The sequence below is a fragment of the Oncorhynchus masou genome, chromosome 33, assembly GCF_036934945.1.
Source record: "Oncorhynchus masou masou isolate Uvic2021 chromosome 33, UVic_Omas_1.1, whole genome shotgun sequence".
Classification (NCBI taxonomy): domain Eukaryota; kingdom Metazoa; phylum Chordata; class Actinopteri; order Salmoniformes; family Salmonidae; genus Oncorhynchus; species Oncorhynchus masou.
In genome coordinates, this window is record NC_088244.1 from 46,302,408 (window position 1) to 46,321,656 (window position 19,249).

Consider the following 19,249-nt stretch of genomic DNA (forward strand, 5'->3'; position numbering starts at 1 on the left):
CTCTGTCGTATGCTGCATTATATTATTTTTACAGAGAAATAATAATTTGGCTATTTAATTGGGGGCATTATTTTAGGCTACTAAAAAGCAATTGAAAGTAAAGGTTTGGCTGGATTTTTTGTCGTGTCATATAATTGTGTTGTGTCATAAAAATTGGAGTTCAAATAAGTAGCTATTTTAAATTCTCCAGTGGCCAGGCAAAGTGCCACAAACTCGCTGTGCATCTCCCTCACCGGTCCAGGGTTTTCTTTGCTCTTCTGATCTTGCCTGCCGTACTTTAAAGCGAGTCCTCGCGGAAGTACTGACGTGTTCACATCAGCCAAACCAGTCCGAGAGGTAGTTAGGTAGAGCCGAGAGTGACACAGCGGCAGAATTAGGTAAGAAAAACCTGTCTTGCAGCAGTATGTCTGTCAGTAGGTGTGTGAAAATGTGTTCTTTAGTTTTAGTGGAATTAAGGGGATCAATACCAAAGTAATAGTTCAATTGAATTCCTCTCTAAATATGATATCGAGAGGCTATGCCTATGCTAGCTAAAAAGGGCTCGGTTTCTAACCGGAAGTGAGTTGTCAAATTCACGAAGTTACTGCTGGTGGTTGTAGTTCAACTTTTCGCTGATTTGTAGCCATCACAATGACAAGATTGAGATTAAAGACTACATTTTCCTATTGTGATGTAGCAGGGTTGAACTGTTTGATTATTTGATTCCCGTTGCACATTATGAGAAGTAGAGAGAATACATCAGTGTTTCACACACACACTGTTAATGAAAGGTGGTTGTTTAAAAACTACACGAAACAGGTAGGGTTTTTTTGGGGGGGGGGCGCATCACTCATTAGCTTTTTTTCTAATGTTAGCTAACGTCACTCACCCTGCTTGCGAGACAGAAACATTTAATCAAAATTGCGCTATGAATAAAAAACACAAGTGCAAACATCTCATCCCAAACACTATAAATAATTGTTTTAGCTGGCTACAGAAGCTAGCAACTGCATTCGTTGGCTAGCTAAGCGTTAAACGAGTCAACGTTGGAGAGCTAACTAGCTAACTAACTGTTTTTGAGCGACTCAACTCCACGATTTACGATGGAGTGGCGCGCCGACTAGTGTGTGGGCGGCCTATGGTTTTAATACATAGTACCGATTTCAGGGCTGTTCTTTGGGTGCTGAAATATGTCGTTTTTGATTAATTTTAATTGTGTGTCTTCGGAACTCCAGTCTGCCCACACTAGTCGCCGCTAGTAAATCGTGGAGTTTAGTTTGGATATCAAGTCGGTCATTATCAGCTAACTTAAGTCTCACAATAATTGGACGTCTGTTTGATAAGCAACGTGACATTTGACATGAATGGAAATGAAACTATTATCGTTTGAGTCGGTAGACCTTCCAAGGGGGCAAGCCCTATTACAAGCCAAGGACTTTGGGTGGGAAGAGTTGGGATAACATCAAACCAGTATTTAGGCTTGAGGAGAAGATGTCTCCTCTGACGCCCATTATCCTTAAATGTCTAAGTCCCATTAATCAGCTCTGCAAATGTGATGTCAAAATAAGTTCATTACGCAGCCAAAATATGGAGTTTTGCAGCAAATATCGTCTTTACTACCTATGTGCGCAGTATGTACTTGCAAAAAAATGTCTAAATAAAAATAGTTTTTGACCAAGTGCATGAGCCAAATCAACCTAACACCAAATGTTGATGTAGCTGACTTTGCTCAACTCCATGGAGTTGATCAGAGACCAGGCTCTGTAGAATTCAGCTACTACATCGAATCACTCCCAAGGTCAATACTTAAACATTTACATTATGTAACGCTTACCATGATGTACCAATGTTTGCCCTCTAGTTGTATGCCTTTCCTTGTTTGCTGAAATCCATACTTTTTCAATAAACGTTAATCAAATACAACCACCGATTTGTTTGCTCGTTGCTTTTAGATGGCACGTGTCAATTTGAATCTCAGCAACCAGTCGGTTGTATTTGATTCATGTTTTATAAAAAAATATATGTATTTCAGCTAACAAAGGCACTCAACTACAGAGAATTAAATGTAGGTGCAAGGTAAGCATTTCATTTTTTGTTGAAGTATTGACCTTGGGCAAATCAATTTAGTCAGAGCTGAATTCCAAAAAGCCTGGTCTCTGCTCAACTGTTCATGGAGCTCATCAGAAACTTCCTTTACTGACCTCCTGAAAGGCGCAGCGGTCTAAGGCACTGCATCGCACAGCTAGAGGCATCACTACAGACCTGGGTTTGATCCCGGGCTCTATCACAACTGGCCATGATCAGGCGTCTCATAGGGCAGCGCATAATTGGCCCAGCATCATCTGGGTTTGGCCACAAGGGTTTACTTGGCACATTGCCCACCTGGCAGGTGTTAAGAAGCGCGGTTTGTTTTGGGGGATGCATGACTCAACCTTCGCCTTCTGAGCATGCTGAGGAGTTGCAGCGATGAGACAAGTTTGAAATCGGGGTGAAAAAAATCTATAAAACTTCCTTTACCATGGAGTTGAATTTAGTCAGCTAGGTTGATGAAGCTTTGTTGTCGCTGCATGTGAGTGTTGTTGCCATGTTATTATATGTGGAAAAGGACTAACTGAATAAAGAAACTAGCTAGCCAATTCAAAAATTACTGTAGCCTACATGTTGGGTGAGGATGATCTGCCAGTGTTAGTACTGAATACCAATAGTCTATTTGCCAAATTGCTCTGAGCTGAAGGTGAAATATCCTCAGGTTCATCTGTCCACACATTATTTACATGCAGCAAATGTAGCCATGCTTTGAGTCACAGCCAGGCAAGACATTATTGTCTTGATAGCACACCACATCAACACATTGTGTATCTAACACCTTACTATAAACACTTAGTCAACAGATCCATACTCACGTTGCAAACAAAAAGCCTGGTGGTGAAATCTGTTCAAGTAATGCCTGTTAACAACCCCTTTCTCTCCTTGCACAGACAGAATGTCAGAAGGGGACAGTGTTGGTGAATCAATCCATGGGAAACCATCCACAATCGGAAGCTTCTTCACACGGGTTGGACAGGTACTGCTGCCAGAGCCTTTAGTTGTTCTCTCATCAAATGTCAAGAGGAAAGAACTAGGCTAAACCAAGGGAAACGCTGCCACCACTGTTTTGATGAAGATAACCATTGGACCCACTGTCACAGTGGTGCTGCATTGAAAAGCTAGAAATTGAACTTCAGATAAGACAATGTGAAAATGTGACGCTTTATCTAATGTTTACTGTTGCGCTCCTGGTAATGGTTGTGCACTGTCTTTCTGTTTGGTGTCTTTTCCAGATCTATCAGTCATGGCTAGACAGGTCGACGCCGTTCTCCATAGGGCGATGGGGAGTCACACTTTCGCTAACGGCCATCTACATGATCAGAGTGTACATATTACAGGTAGAGAAACACACCACACTCAGGGCTTATGCTGGGTCGCGTTCAGGAGGTTGCAAGGTACTGAAAACAACAGAAGTGCCTTGAGTAGAGCTGACGTTTTTCCTTTCTCAGCATGTCAGCGGTATGTCTGTTCAATATATTTCTATCTTAGCGTTCCACAACATTTTTCCCTACTGAATATGCATCTGACGTCTTTTGAAGGTAAACTCTGTAATCTGGCGTCACCATATACAGTGTGACAACTTCCTCCTTTGACGAAAACAACAACGAAAGTCAAATCTGCCAAGATATGGGTATGCCTCAATGGAGGGAGCCTGTAACTGGCTTGTCAGATGTGGGTATGCCTCAATGGAGGGAGCCTGTAACTGGCTTGTCAGATTTGGGTATGTCTCAATGGAGGGAGCCTGTAACTGGCTTGTCAGATGTGGGTATGTCTCAATGGAGGGAGCCTGTAACTGGCTTGTCAGATTTGGGTATGCCTCAATTAGAGGTCGACCGATTAATCGGAATGGCCGATTTTAATTAGGCCCGATTTCCGATTGTTATATGAACCTGAAATCGGGCCTAAATTAAATCGGCCCGATTTCTAGTATTTTTGGGTGCCGAATTATTATTATTATATATTTATTTATTTATTTTATTTTACACCTGTATTTAATCTTTATTTAACTAGGCAAGTCAGTTAAGAACACATTCTTATTTTCAATACGGCCTAGGAACGGTGGGTTTACTGCCTCGTTCAGGGGCAGAAAGACAGATTTTCACCTTGTCAGCTCGGGGGAACCAATCTTGCAACCTTACAGTTAACTAGTCCAAAGCAATAACGACCTGCCTCTCTCTCGTTGCACTCCACAAGGAGACTGCCTGTTACGCAAATGCAGTAAGCCAATGTAAGTTGCTAGCTAGCATTAAACTTATCTTGTAAAAAACAATCAATCATAATCATTAGTTAACTACACATGGTTGATGATATTACTAGATATTATCTAGCGTGTCCTGTGTTGCATATAATCTGACTAAGCATACAAGTATCTGACTGAGCGGTGGTAGGCAGAAGCAGGCGCATAAACATTCATTCAAACAGCACTTTTGTGCTTTTTGCCAGCAGCTCTTCGTTATGCGTCAAGTATTGCACTGTTTATGACTTCAAACCTATCAACTCCCGAGATGAGGCTGGTGTGACCGAAGTGAAATGGCTGGCTAGTTTGAAACACTATTAGCGAGCGCTAACTTCACTCGCTCTGAGCCTTGGGTTGGCTGTTTCCCTTGCTCTGCATTGGTAACACTGCTTCGATGTGGTGGCTGTTGTCGTTGTGTTGCTGGTTCGAGCCCAGGGAGGAGCGAGGAGAGGGACGGAAGCTATACTGTTACAATTGTAATACTAAATTGCCTATAAGAACATCCAATAGTCAAAGGGTAATGAAATACAAATGGTATAGAGGGAAATAGTCCTATAATAACTACAACCTAAAACTTATTACCTGGGAATATTGAAGACTCATGTTAAAAGGAACCAAAAGCTTTCATATGTTCTCATGTTCTGAGCAAGGAACTCAAACGTTAGCTTTCTTACATGGCACATATTGCACTTTTACGCTCTTCTCCAACACTTTGTTTTTGCATTATTTAAACCAAATTGAACATGTTTCATTATCAACTTGAGGATACATTGATTTTATTGATGTGTTATATATTAAGTTAAAATAAGTGTTCATTCAGTGTTGTTGTAATTGTCATTCTTACAAATACTTTTTATTTTTAATCGGCTGATTAATCGGTGTAAACTTCTTTGGTCCTCCAATAATCGGTATCGGCGTTGAAAAATCATAATCGGTCGACCTCTAGCCTCAATGGAGGGAGCCTGTAACTGGCTTGTCAGATGTGGGTATGCCTCAATGGAGGGAGCCTGTAACTGGCTTGTCAGATGTGGGTATGCCTCAATGGAGGGAGCCTGTAACTGGCTTGTCAGATGTGGGTATGTCTCAATGGAGGGAGCCTGTAACTGGCTTGTCAGATGTGGGTATGTCTCAATGGAGGGAGCCTGTAACTGGCTTGTCAGATGTGGGTATGTCTCAATGGAGGGAGCCTGTAACTGGCTTGTCAGATGTGGGTATGTCTCAATGGAGGGAGCCTGTAACTGGCTTGTCAGATGTGGGTATGTCTCAATGGAGGGAGCCTGTAACTGGCTTGTCAGATGTGGGTATGTCTCAATGGAGGGAGCCTGTAACTGGCTTGTCAGATGTGGGTATGTCTCAATGGAGGGAGCCTGTAACTGGCTTGTCAGATGTGGGTATGTCTCAATGGAGGGAGCCTGTAACTGGCTTGTCAGATGTGGGTATGTCTCAATGGAGGGAGCCTGTAACTGGCTTGTCAGATGTGGGTATGTCTCAATGGAGGGAGCCTGTAACTGGCTTGTCAGATGTGGGTATGTCTCAATGGAGGGAGCCTGTAACTGGCTTGTCAGATGTGGGTATGTCTCAATGGAGGGAGCCTGTAACTGGCTTGTCAGATGTGGGTATGTCTCAATGGAGGGAGCCTGTAACTGGCTTGTCAGATGTGGGTATGTCTCAATGGAGGGAGCCTGTAACTGGCTTGTCAGATGTGGGTATGTCTCAATGGAGGGAGCCTGTAACTGGCTTGTCAGATGTGGGTATGTCTCAATGGAGGGAGCCTGTAACTGGCTTGTCAGATGTGGGTATGTCTCAATGGAGGGAGCCTGTAACTGGCTTGTCAGATGTGGGTATGTCTCAATGGAGGGAGCCTGTAACTGGCTTGTCAGATGTGGGTATGTCTCAATGGAGGGAGCCTGTAACTGGCTTGTCAGATGTGGGTATGTCTCAATGGAGGGAGCCTGTAACTGGCTTGTCAGATGTGGGTATGTCTCAATGGAGGGAGCCTGTAACTGGCTTGTCAGATGTGGGTATGTCTCAATGGAGGGAGCCTGTAACTGGCTTGTCAGATTTGACTTCTATTGTTTATGACTGATCATGTTACATTTGAGTTTGAACGTTAAGCTATTTTCTCCTAGGGTTCTGCAATGTGCCTTTAGGCGTAATATGCACTTGCACACATCCAAGAAGTAGAAGATCACTTTGGGAGCGGCTGTGTGAAAATGGAGGCCACTGTTTTCCCTTTCGACAAGTATTGCCCCAGATCTTGTCAAATCAGTCAATGTGATACATGTGTGAATTATGTGAGGGAATACACATGTATACGCTTATTTATTTTCCAGTTTGGATAAGAGCGTCTGCTAAATGAGTAATATTTTAAAATGTAATGTACAAAATTCAATGAACACTAATATAGGTTCTCTCTGCTCCCTCCAGGGTTGGTATATTGTAACATACGCTCTGGGAATCTACCATCTCAACCTGTTCATCGCTTTTCTATCACCAAAAGTGGATCCATCAATGCTTGACGAAGGTAAATTAGAGTTCACTGTAACATATGACATTCCTTTGGGTTGCAGTCATGTTTGAGATGTTCCCTTTCTCACATAAAACAATGTACAGGAGTGTCTCCTCGCGCTCACTCTTCATGAAGAGACCCTCCATGTAGGACTGAGACTATATTTAAAAAAACTTTGACTAGGGGTGTGTATCTTTGGCCGACTATGCATCTTAATACACTGGTATTTGTTATTTATATACACTTGTATATGATTCAGGAAAGACACATAGTTTGGGACGATTCAATAATATATGTTTCAGTCCAATGCAACTAAATATTTATTTTCCAGTGAATCAGGATACGTTTTCATCCTTATGACTAAACAAAAACTATTTCGCAAGAAACTCGCACTTCACAAAAATTCCTCTTGAATCACTAAGATCAGATCTTTATTTATTTATTTCATAATTATGGTTGTTAATGAGATACCAATGCAAAAATTATCAGTACTGCAACCGTTTTAGAAGTCTAAAATAGTAATAAATACATTTCTAATATTTGTTTTAACATTCCTCACTTAATGAAAGGGCCTGATTTAAAACATGACACTGAAAACAAATATTTAAAATGTAATTATTTTGTAACTTCTCATTACCACAACACAACCTTTTCTGAATCTTGTGTATACATGGTATTTTCATATACACATTTAGATAAAGGCATAGCACCAGATTAAGCCCAAATAACTGAAGAGTACATTTTATTTGTTCTAATAGTTTTAAATGTTGGTGCATTAGTGTAATGATGAGCAGGTTTCAGAGATCAGAATGTTGGCTTAAAAATTATACTGAGCTCTATTAGAGAGACACTTTTGTGTGTGTATATATAGTGTACAGTTGAAGTCGGACATTTACATACACCTTAGCCAATTACATTTAAACTCAGTTTTTCACAATTCCTGACATTTAATCCTCGTAGATATTCCCTGTCTTAGGTCAGTTAGGATCACCACTTTATTTTAAGAATGTGAAATGTCAGAATAATACCTTGACTTTGTTGTCCTTAAGCCATTTTGCCACAACTTCCTTGGTTGAGGTCATTGTCCATTTGGAAGACCCAGTTGCGACCAAGCTTGAACTTCCTGTCTGATGTCTTGAGATGTTGCTTCAATATATCCACATAATTTCTCCTCATGATGCCATCTATTTTGTGAAGTGCACCAGACCTCCTGCAGCAAAGCACCCCCACAACATGATGCTGCCACCCCCATGCTTCACGGTTGGGATGGTGTTCTTCGGCTTGCAAGCCTCCCCCTTTTTCCTCCAAACATAACGAAAGTCATTATGGCCAAACAGTTCTATTTTTCTTTCATCAGACCAGAGGACATTTCTCCAAAAAATACGATCTTTGTCCCCATGTGCAGTTCCAAACTGTAGTCTGGCTTTTTTTATGGCGGTTTTGGAGCAGTGGCTTCTTCCTTGCTGTGTGGCCTTTCAGGTTATGTCAATATAGGACTAGTTTTTCTGTGGATATAGATATGTTTGTACCTGTTTCCTCCAGCATCTTCACAAGGTCCTTTGCTGTAGTTCTGGGATTAATTTTCACTTTTTGCACCAAAGTACGTTCATCTCTAGGAGACAGAACGCGTCTCCTTCCTCAGCGGTATGACGACTGTGTGGTCCCATGGTTTTTATACATGCATACTATTGTTTGTACAGATGAACGTGGTACCTTCAGGTGTTTGGAGGATGAACCAGACTTGTGGAGGTCTACAATTTTTGGGGGGCTGATTTCTTTTGATTTTCCCATGATGTCAAGCAAAGAGGCACTGAGTTTGAAGGTAGTCCTTGAAATACATCCACAGGTACACCTCCAATTGACTCAAATGATGTCAATTAGCCTATCAGAAGCTTCTAAAGGCAGGACATCATTTCCTGGAATCTTCCAAGCTGTTTAAAGGCATAGTCAACTTAGTGTATGTAAACTTCTGACCCACTGGAATTGTGATACAGTGAATCATAAGTGAAATAATCTGTCTGTAAACAATTGTTGGAAAAATGACTTGTCATGCACAAGTTTTAATGACTCCAACCTAAGTGTATATAAACTTCCAACTTCAACTGTATGTGGACACCCCTTCAAATGAGTGGATTTGGCTTTCAGCTATACCTGTTCCTGACCGGTATATAAAATCGAGCACACAGCCATGAAATCTCCATGGACAAACATTGGCAGTAGAACTGAAGAGCTCAGTGACTTTCAATGTGGCACCGTCATAGGATGCCACCTTTCCAGTTTCCACTTTTCAGTTCGTCAAAGTTCTGCCCTGCTAGAACTGCACTTTAAGTCCTGTCATTGGGAGGTGGAAACATGTAGGGGCATCAACGGCTCAGACACAAAGTGGTAGGCCATACAAGCTTACAGAATGGGACCGCCGAAGCGCGTAAAAATAGGCTGTCCTTGGTTGCAGCACTCACTACCGAGTTCCAAACTGCCTCTGGAAGTAACGTCAGCAGAATAACTGTTTGTCGGGAGTTTCATGAAATGGTTTCCAAGGCTGAACAGCCACACACACAAGCCTAAGATCACCATGCTCAATGACAAGCGTTGGCTGGAGTGGTGTAAGCCCCGCAGCAATGTTCCAACTTCTAGTGGAAAGCCTTCCCAGAAGAGTGGAGGCTGTTAGAGCAGCAAAGTGGGACCAACTCCATATTAATGCCCATGATTTTGGAATGGGATGTTTGACGAGCAGGTGTCCACATACTTCTGGTCAAGTACTGTATCATGGGTGAATAAAACTTTATTTAAAAAATGTGTTTTTACAGAAACTTGAAAACGTCTTAAGGTAATGACAAACATGTCCACAGACTGTGTTTTTACTTAATAAATATTTTGTTTAATGTGAACTTCAGATGGTATACAATTTATGATTGATCAAATTTTATTTGTCACATACACATGGTTACCAGATTTTAATGTGAGTATGGTGAAATGCTTGTGCTTCTAGTTCCGACAATGCAGTAATATCCAAACTACAGCAAGTGTTTTATTTGAATACATTAGGTTTTTCTAAAGTAAAATTGTCTAAAAGGAACTGAATTTATGGATGCATTTTGGTCATCAGAATTTGGGGTGAAAATGTATGAAATTTCAGGCTCATATTTATTTTAAATGAGACACTATGCCTAAACTAGGCACCTTAGTCTTCAGAATGATTGCAGATGCAACATGGTTTTCTAAGTCCATTTGCAACTGTCAAACTGGTATCATGAGAATTACTCATTTCTGAAAACAGTGCCATTGAGCTATAGTCTAATGCCAAAATTAGATCACAAAATTCAGATATTTGTTACAGTTCAGTTCACCAACATGCAATATTTTGAATAACGGTTTGTTTACCTTGCCCTCACCAGACTTACCAAATGCATCCCAATTTTAAATTAGTAAGTGGCGTCTATTGTGCAAGGTTATTTTAATGGCTAGGATTGTGACCGACTCGCGGGGAGGGGGGTCGTCTCATTCCAATTCTCAAAGTATTGGTGAATAGTTAAACCCCTACTCTGTACACTAAAGCAGCCTTTAGGTATGGTTTGCGCCCCCACCTGTTAATGGTGGGTTGCAACGTGTCACAGTAAATGTATAGTTATTTAATTCATTACCGAAATTGATTTGGCCAAGTGCAATTGCGCTCTATGGTAACTGTGCTCTCTCTGCTTAGCAGGGGTGTCTCTGCTCATTTTGGTATCTGCGCGAGTGGGAGGGAGACGCCTGTGTTCTTTGCTTTGTTTGATCTTGTTTCTGCAGTTTTATTGAAGATCACTCTGACACACGCTGCAGCGCTGTCGTTCAGCAGCAGATGATGCGCTGTCAGCCACTGATTTTGTTATTCTCACCAATGTCATTAAATGGACTCAAGCTAGCCACAAGTTCTGACTGAGGTCATACAGCGCAAATACAGCGATGAGTTTCTCTCTCATGCAAACTTTGAGAAATGGTGAGGAGCACCCACAGTGTGTTTTATGCGCGAAGTGCTTAGTAATGAGTCTCTCAAAACAAAAATTAAAATGACACATCCTGACCAAACATCCACAGCATGATGGTAAACCCAGGGAGGTCTTTCAGAACAGGGCAGAATGCTTCAGGAAACAGGGCTTCAACAGTGGAAAAGTCAGTCAGCTAGCAAGGCACTGTTGTCATTTTATAACAGGTGATGAACAATAGAAATAAGGAGGTACTGACTCATAGTAGTGAATGTTAATTTCTCTTTTAAATAATCCCCTTGTACACAGCTAAGAGCTAGCTAGCAAAAGCAAGTTAGCTACTGTACTTAAAAAAAATTATTAACTAGCGACGTCAGTTAAGAACAAATACTTGTTTTACAATGATGGCCTCCTGCGGGGACAGGCTGGGGTTAAAAATAAATATTGGACAAAACATATAACGATGAGACACAACACTACATAAAGAGAGACCTAATACGACAACCGCATGACAGCAACACAGCATGGCAGCAACACATGAAAACAGCACAAAACATGGTACAAATATTATTGGGTACAGACAACAGCACAGAGACAAGAAGGAAGAGACAACAATACATCACACGAAGCAGCCACAACTGTCAGTAAGAGTGTCCATGATTGACTCTTTGAATGAAGAGCTGGAGATAACTGTCCAGTTGTTGCAGTTCGTCCCAGTCGCTAGCTGCAGCGAACTGAAAAGAGGAGCGACCCAGTGTGTGATTTGGGGCCTTTTAACAGAATGTGACTGGCAGAATGGGTGTTGTATATAGAGGATGAGGGCTGCAGTAGATATCTCAGATAGGGGGAAGTGAGGCCTAAGATTGAGGGGGACCCCAACATTTTCCATACAGAACTTATGGGCTCATATGAAAGAGGTAAAATAAATGACATCTAGGGTCAAAGGTCAAAATTTCAGGTAGTCGAGGTCAGGGTGTTGAGGGTTTTATAAATAAGCATTAACCAATGGGTCTTGCGGCGGGTATAGAGAGATGACCAATTTACAGAAGAGTATAGAGTGCAGTGATGACATCTAATGGCCGAATGGTAAAGGACATCTAGCCACTCACCTTTACCTGCCGATCTATACATTTTGTCTCTAATCTAGCATGGGTAGGATGGTTATCAGAATCAGGGTTAGTTTTGCAGCTGGGGTGAAAGAGGAGTGATTATAATAGAAGAAACCAAGTCTAGATTTAACTTTAGCCTGCAGCTTTGATATGTGCTGAGAGAAGGACAGTGTACTGTCTAGCCATACTCTCAAATACTTGTATGGGGTGACTACCTCAAGCTCTAAACCCTCCAAGGTAGTAATCACACCTGTGGGGAGAGGGGAATTCTTCTTACCAAACCACATGACCTTTGTTTTAGAGGTGTTCAGAACTAGGCTAAGGGCAGAGGAAGCTTGTTGGACACTAAGAAAGCTTTGTTGTAGAGTGTTTAACACAATCCGGGTAGGGGCCAGCTGAGTATGACTGATCTGCATATAAAAGGATGAGGGAGCTTCCTACTGCCTGAGCTATGTTGTTGATGTAAATTTAGAAGATCGTGGGGCCTAGGATCGACCCTTGGGGTACTCCCTTGGTGATGTGCAGTGGCTGAGACTGCAGATGTTCTGACTTTATACACTGCACTCTTTGAGAGAGGTAGTTAGCAAACCAAGCCAAAGACCCTTGTTGTGTCTTTGGCTATGCCGGATTAAGTGATATGACATGCTATTCTATAAAATAAGTTATCCATAATTAATATTACCTGATTGAGCTAATCATGTAAATGTAATTAATTAGTCGGGGCACCACAAAATAATATTTATCGAGCTGTTATCTTCCGAATAAACTCTTAATTAAAGACCTAGTAATATTTTACGTCAATATTAATCGTCATTCTAATTCAGTCTCATCTGAAAGATGTAAATTCTTGGTTATCTGCACGAACCCTGGCTAACAAGTTAAATCAGCAATACAAAATTGGGTTTAATTATTTATTTACTAAATACCTAACTAATCACACAGAATTACACATACACATAATTAATCATAACTTGATTGCAAATTACGTCATAAAGGAAAACGTCCCTAGCGGGCGGAACAGATATGACAGCTGGTTACACAAGAAAAGGGCTGGGTTTGAGTGACAGAGCGGGAAGACTGAGGAACAAAGGGCGAAGCTGTGTTATCGTAAATACAGTATCTTATGCATTCTAAATTACCGCCCATTTGGAAAAGGAAAATGCAATAAATATTTACTCTGAGCTGCGCTTCGGTAGGTTGGTGGGAGATGGCGAGTCCTTTGAAGAATGTCTCTGGTGGTCAATTGGATACGTTGTGGTAACGTCTTTGTGTGATAGACGGGATACTCTGTTTGTTCCTTCCTAACCCCCGTTTGCAGCTGCTGTTGCTAACTCAACGGCTAGGAGGTATCACTTCTGTAATGAATAAGAGTTCAACGTTCATACCATTCGCAACCAAAGCTCACGCTGATGTTGGCTTCGTTCTGTATTTATTATCTGAACCATTCTGACATCGGACCATCGTCCTCACATCCTCGGAACAGGAGGTTATATTGTCGTCAAGGCTTTATAAAGGAAGGGAGAGGAGGGCGTGTTTATAGCCCATGTCCCTTCACAGGGGCGGGCCACTGATTGAGCAGAGCCCTAACCTTATGAAAACCCAAATCTCACATTTTAGAAGCTAAAATCACATTTCATCCCATCACAAATAATTTCATATTCAAACTTTTAAATTGAACAATTCCATGTGACTCCGATAACTGTGTAGACTTTCCACTGTAGAGTTTGTCATCTTATCATTGAGAATGTCTCAGATGACAACCGAACTGACATCATCAAGTACCACCGCATATGCTCAATTTATCGGATTACCAGAATATAGTTCATTTCCCCCCACCTTCTGATGTTCCCAGAATCTCTGTTAACCAAGGGGTTTGCAAACGTAACATCAGTAGGGTAGAGAGAGGAAAAAAGGGGGGGGGGTATTTATGACTGTCATACCTACCCCCAGGCCAACGTCATGACACCCCTCAGAGACACCAATATTCCTTAGCCCGGCCCACAAGAGAAGGAATGGTCTACCGTATCATAAGCTTTGGCCAAGTCAATAAAAATAGGAGCACAACATTGCTTAGAATCGAGGGCAATAGGGACATAATTGAGGACCTTTTTAAGGTTGCAGTGACACATCCATAACCTGAGTAGAAACCAGATTGCATATCAGGGAGAATACTATAGACCTCAAGAAAGCCAGTTAGTTGATTGACAAGTTTTTCCAACACTTTTGATAAACAGAGCAAACTAGGAATTGGCCTATAACAGTTAGGATCAGCTTTATCTCACCCTTTAAATAATCAACGCACCGTGGCTGCCTTCTGAACAATGGGAACCTCCCCAGAGAGGAGAGACAGGATTGGCGACGATAAGTGCTGCAACCTTAAAGAAAGAATCTGACCCAGATGTTTTTTGGGGTTCAACTTTAAAACTTCTTCGGGATTGGTGGGTCCCCTGCGGGACGGTTGAGCTAACGTAGGCTAATGCGATTAACATGAGGTTGTAAGTAACAAGAACATTTCCCAGGACAGACATATCTGATATTGGCAGAAAGCTTAAATTCGTTTTAATCTAACTGCACTGTCCAATTTACAGTAGCTATTACAGTGAAATAATAACATGCTATTGTTTGAGGAGAGTGCACAGTTTTGAACATGAAAAGATGTGAATAAAAAAAAATAGGCACATTTGGGCAGTATTGATACAACATTTTGAACATAAATGCAATGGTTCATTGGATCAGTCTTAAACTTGCATTTACACTGTCATCTAGTGGCCAAAATCTAAATTGTACCTGAGCTGGAATAATACATTATGGCCTTTCTCTTGCATTTCAAAGATGATGGTGCAAAATAAATACAAAAAAATGGGGTCTTTGTATTATCTTTTACCAGAGCTAATGTGTTAGTCTCCTACATTCCTTTCACGTTTCCACACACTTCAAAGTATTTCCTTTCAAATGTTACCAAGAATATGCATATCCTTGCTTCAGGGCCTGAGCTACAGGCAGTTTTTCATCTGTATTGTTACTTAGGGTTGTATTATCAAACGGAGTGTGTGTGTGTGTTCTGTTGTACATCTATGTGATGTGATCAATCTGTTTATTCCAGTTCAGAATGAAAAATACAATAAATAATTTAACAGCAACAGTTCCAATCTAGACATATGCAAGTTTTTAATGGGGAAAATAAACATGAATTTATATGGGTATTTAATTTCATTATTTGTTCTTGTCTATATTGCATTTGTTTTAGGCATAAGTGAAATTAAATGTGCTGATAATTATGTATAGTTTCATGTTTTCATAAGCTTGGGTCCCAGGTAAACAGAATTTGTAATTTGGTTCCCAGGCTGAAAAAGTTTAAGAACCCCTACACTAGAAAAACAAGATATTGGAGAGCTCCTTTTCTTTCAATGTGCTGAGAGTAACTTAGAAATGTATTTGTATGGAAGCTCTTGGGTTACTATGTAAATGCTGCCTTTAGTGACATTTTGGTATTTAAAACCGAATGCAAAGTGTCTACACCAGTGGTCTTATCGGGATGCTATTTAGATCAGTTTTGAAACTCTGTAGACACTGTTCTTGTTTTGAGTCCATTTGATTGGCTAGCAACGTGATCCTCGCTGTAACTTTGCTCCCCCTCTTTTCACCTGTAGATGAGGGCCCGGCGCTCCCCACCAAGCAGAACGAGGAGTTCCGTCCGTTCATCAGGAGGTTGCCTGAATTCAAATTCTGGTGAGAGCCCCCCAAGGACCACACAATCTCTAGTGAAAGTATATTTCCAATAGGACACTGCACTAGGATTGCTCTATGGACTTTTAGCTTTCCAGTGCAAAGCTGTATTGTTGTACATACTTTCCTTACTATCAAGGCCATTTCATTCTCCACCTGAACCTATAACAACAATGCTAATATGTACCGATGGTGGCACTGACAAGTATGTTGTTGCCCATACTTATTTGGATGGTAGGAAACAGAAATCTCTCGTTCTTAGCTTTTGTAGTTTACTTGTGCTTTTTTTTTTTTTACCACTATCTACAGGAAAGGAACTTGCTATCATTAACGCTGACTTTTTTGTTGGTGTGTACATGTGTTTTTCTTTTATGTCTTCAGGCATTCGGCAACAAAAGGCATCGTCATCGCCATGATTTGCACGTTCTTTGAAGCCTTCAATGTGCCAGTGTTCTGGCCCATACTTGTAATGTACTTCATCATGCTTTTCTGCATCACCATGAAGAGGCAGATCAAGGTATGTATCTCAGTGACAATGGTGCTTACTCTGCATGATATATAGTTGTATCAGGCAATTCAAAGCTAAATGTATCGCAGTCATACAATCCTAATAAGTTCCTCTGCTCTTGATATGTATCTGTAGTTAATCATACTAGTTAATCTTCAAGATGTTTCACTGAGAATTCAGTGAATAAGAACATCATGTGGATGTGGCTCATTTTATTTTTCTTGTCCTACTTTCAGCATATGGTCAAGTACAGATACCTCCCCTTCACACACGGGAAGAGGACTTACAGAGGCAAGGAAGAAACCGGGAAACCTTTTGCTAGTTAAAATCAAACCCCCCCCCATTGAGAATTAAAAGTTATGGAAAAATAGTATATGTGGGTCAAAGGGGTCAGTGATTGTCTGAGGGGAAAAAAAGATACAATAAATAGTTTTGATCCAAAATGTTGACAGTATTGGATGGTAGTAGTGCTGAGGATTGACGTAATCACAAGAGAACACGCTGCCTTTGGTTATTATGGGGAGTCATCTCTCAGCCGCGGGATACCGTTGTCTTTGGTCAGTGGATGAAACGCAGTGCCGCCCTTTGCCTTGTAACCCCCTGGGGTAAGTATGAACTCTGCTGGAGGGGGCGCCACTGGACGGATTGCAGGAGAAATTCCGTTGTGGAATCTTAATGACGCTCCGTTTCTAACTCCTCTGGCTCCAAGCGAAATACAACTACTATTGATTAAAGACATGGTACCTACTCGTTTATAACGTGTACTTGTGGGAGGTCCTTAGGTTTCCAAATAACCTGATTAGATGTACTTTTTATTTCATTGACTTAAATTGATGTGGGTCTATGATCAAGTGTACTTTTGCACTGTCTTGAGACTCACATCAGAAATGTTCCTTTATGTAAAGCAGTTCATTTTTAGTGACTGGTTACCCTCAGTTGAATACCAATTCACTACATACAATACCTATCAGAACTATTCAGAACCATAGTCCAACCATCTGTTGATGGCACAAGCAGTGATTTAGGTATAGGAGTTTGGCTAAATAACAAGTTGGCGAAGAGTGAAAACACTGCATGGCTAGGACAGAGTTGGTGTACTTTCCAGAGAATATCATCATGGAGAATGATGAAATGTCATGTTTTTTTACAACATTATGTACAGAGAGGTTTAAGAAAGCCCAGTTCAAGATGTATGGCTGCTAAAAAGAAGGAAAAAAAGTGTTATTAATTTGTTACTGTTTTTCCCTCCGTAGCCATAGAATCCCTTTTTGTGTTTATTCCCTCTGCTTTCCCGTCATGTCAAACATACGATTTGCTTGTACAGTTGAAGAGAACTGTAACTGTCATTCAGCACTCCTGGATACTAAATGACAGATTAATTTACGTCTAGCTATGGGGAAGCAAATCAAGTAGTTCAACTTCAGATTTATGCTTTGCGCCCCCTGTGAATATAATTTTTTGGGTTCAGATTTCTTAAAATGTACATCAGTATCATATTCTTATTCAAATTATTCTTTCCTTACAAAACAGTTATCCCCTGAAAGACCATATCCTTTGAACAAGCAGTTTAGGCAACTGTTTACAAACCGGGGTATATTCCATTCAAATCTAGTAGCTTGATACTCACATTCTGTATTTTTCTTTTGACAAATGTGGTCTAATCATTCCAAACAAAAATATTTTCTCTTTCTCTTCTTTTGCAGAGGACACATGAGAAAAGTGAGATTGAGAGCGTTTAATGTATGAAGGGGGTATGCTGGGGATATTATGAAAAGTATGCAGTAGTATTTTTGGTAACCAGAGACATTTTGGAAAACCTTTTGATCAGCAATAGGGAAGTGAAGAAGTACATAGTGTTTCCAAGGGTTTATATCTATTTTAAAGATTACATTTGTTTTGAGATTTATTTTCAACATTTTTTTTTTCTTCAAACAACTGTTAAACAAGTGTTCCAAGTCATCGTATGTCATTAAAAAGAAAAAACGAGTAAAATTGATTTCTAGATTTATAAGCTTTCTCATGAAAGAGATTGCATGTTCTTGGTTGCTCTTGTGCTGCAATTATAAACAAAAAAAGATTTTAGTAACTTTTAAGTGTAATTTTTTTCACTCCAAATGCTATTAAAGAGACTGTGTCCCTTCAAATTAGGTGTGGCTGTTTCTGCTTCATGTTTTAGGATCTCACTGACATTTGTCTGTTAACTTTAATCCATTCCTGCTTTTAGAAGTAACCATTAGGGCGGTAGGTAGACCAGCGGAGATGGACAGTTCGATTACCGGTCCAGGCACTGGAAAAATAGGGGGAATTGATCTGGCAACTGGAGGGCTGATGGGTTCACATCTTAAAGACCTTCCCCTACTGTTGGGCCCTTGAACAAGGCCATTAACCCCACAACCTGCTATCCATATAGGGGAGCTACTCGTCTCAACTGTGTGATGTCTGTGGGGGAACGATCAGTTGGTGTGGACACAGGCACTCTGCCTTCACATTTAGTATCTGAAAAAAACAATGATGTAGCATCTCCTAGCCCTGCAGGTAATGCACTACCTGAATAATTTTCTTGCCCAGCCTCTGAGTTTAAACTGGATGGAGAATATATACTGGGAGGACTTTGACATTCATCATGCCAGCAGCTCAGTTCTTTACAACAGAACGGAGACTGGATTGCTCTCTGAGTACTGTAGCACAACATACTTTTTCACATTCAGGGAACTCCCAACTCTAGACCTGGAGAGGCACTGAGTGCAGGGTTGTTTTTTTACAGCCCAACGCCCAATTTAATTAAGCAATGCTTGTACTGAATACCAAGGTGACTATTGTAAACTGTTCTGTTAGTGTTGCTTTGGGAATAAAAGCCTGCATACCCAGTTGGAGTTGGAGACCCCTGAGTTAAATAATAACACATTTAAGTGAAATGTCTTTCATAGTACTGTAAATGTATTATAGCGGGGCTATTCTACTATGTTCTTACAGGGGCCAGATCGGAAAAAACATTATTTACAGGGGTGGCAGACATTTTTTACATGGGATTACTCTTCCTAAAACTGGTATTAAAATTAATTATGGCTAAAAGTAAATGTTAAGGGCTTTAATATTAGCCTAAATCAGTGCATTAAATTGTTTAAATAATGG

At 40.7% G+C, this 19,249-nt stretch overlaps 1 protein-coding gene across 2 annotated transcripts; it reads left to right on the forward strand.

Moving 5' to 3' along the window:
* The first annotated feature begins 272 nt into the window (after positions 1-272).
* Positions 273-18,261, forward strand: LOC135527409 (protein RER1-like). Of its 2 annotated transcripts, XM_064955941.1 has the most exons (8): positions 273-377; positions 2,958-3,043; positions 3,300-3,404; positions 6,731-6,827; positions 15,534-15,612; positions 15,991-16,126; positions 16,354-16,408; positions 17,821-18,261. In XM_064955941.1, the coding sequence occupies exons 2-8, from the start codon at positions 2,963-2,965 to the stop codon at positions 17,829-17,831; spliced, it is 564 nt and encodes a 187-aa protein (XP_064812013.1). In that variant the 5' UTR covers positions 273-377; positions 2,958-2,962; the 3' UTR covers positions 17,832-18,261. The 2 variants fall into 2 exon arrangements, with proteins under 2 accessions (XP_064812013.1, XP_064812012.1); XM_064955940.1 differs by having other exon boundaries at positions 16,354-18,261.
* Positions 18,262-19,249: the final 988 nt, after the last annotated feature.

Coding starts and splice junctions, on each gene's coding strand:
- LOC135527409 (XM_064955940.1), top strand. CDS start 2,963: ATGTCAGAAGGGGACAGTGTTGGTGAATCAATCCATGGGAAACCATCC. Junction 6,828..15,533: donor TCCATCAATGCTTGACGAAG/GTAAATTAGAGT, acceptor TTTCACCTGTAG/ATGAGGGCCCGGCGCTCCCC. Junction 15,613..15,990: donor TTGCCTGAATTCAAATTCTG/GTGAGAGCCCCC, acceptor TTATGTCTTCAG/GCATTCGGCAACAAAAGGCA.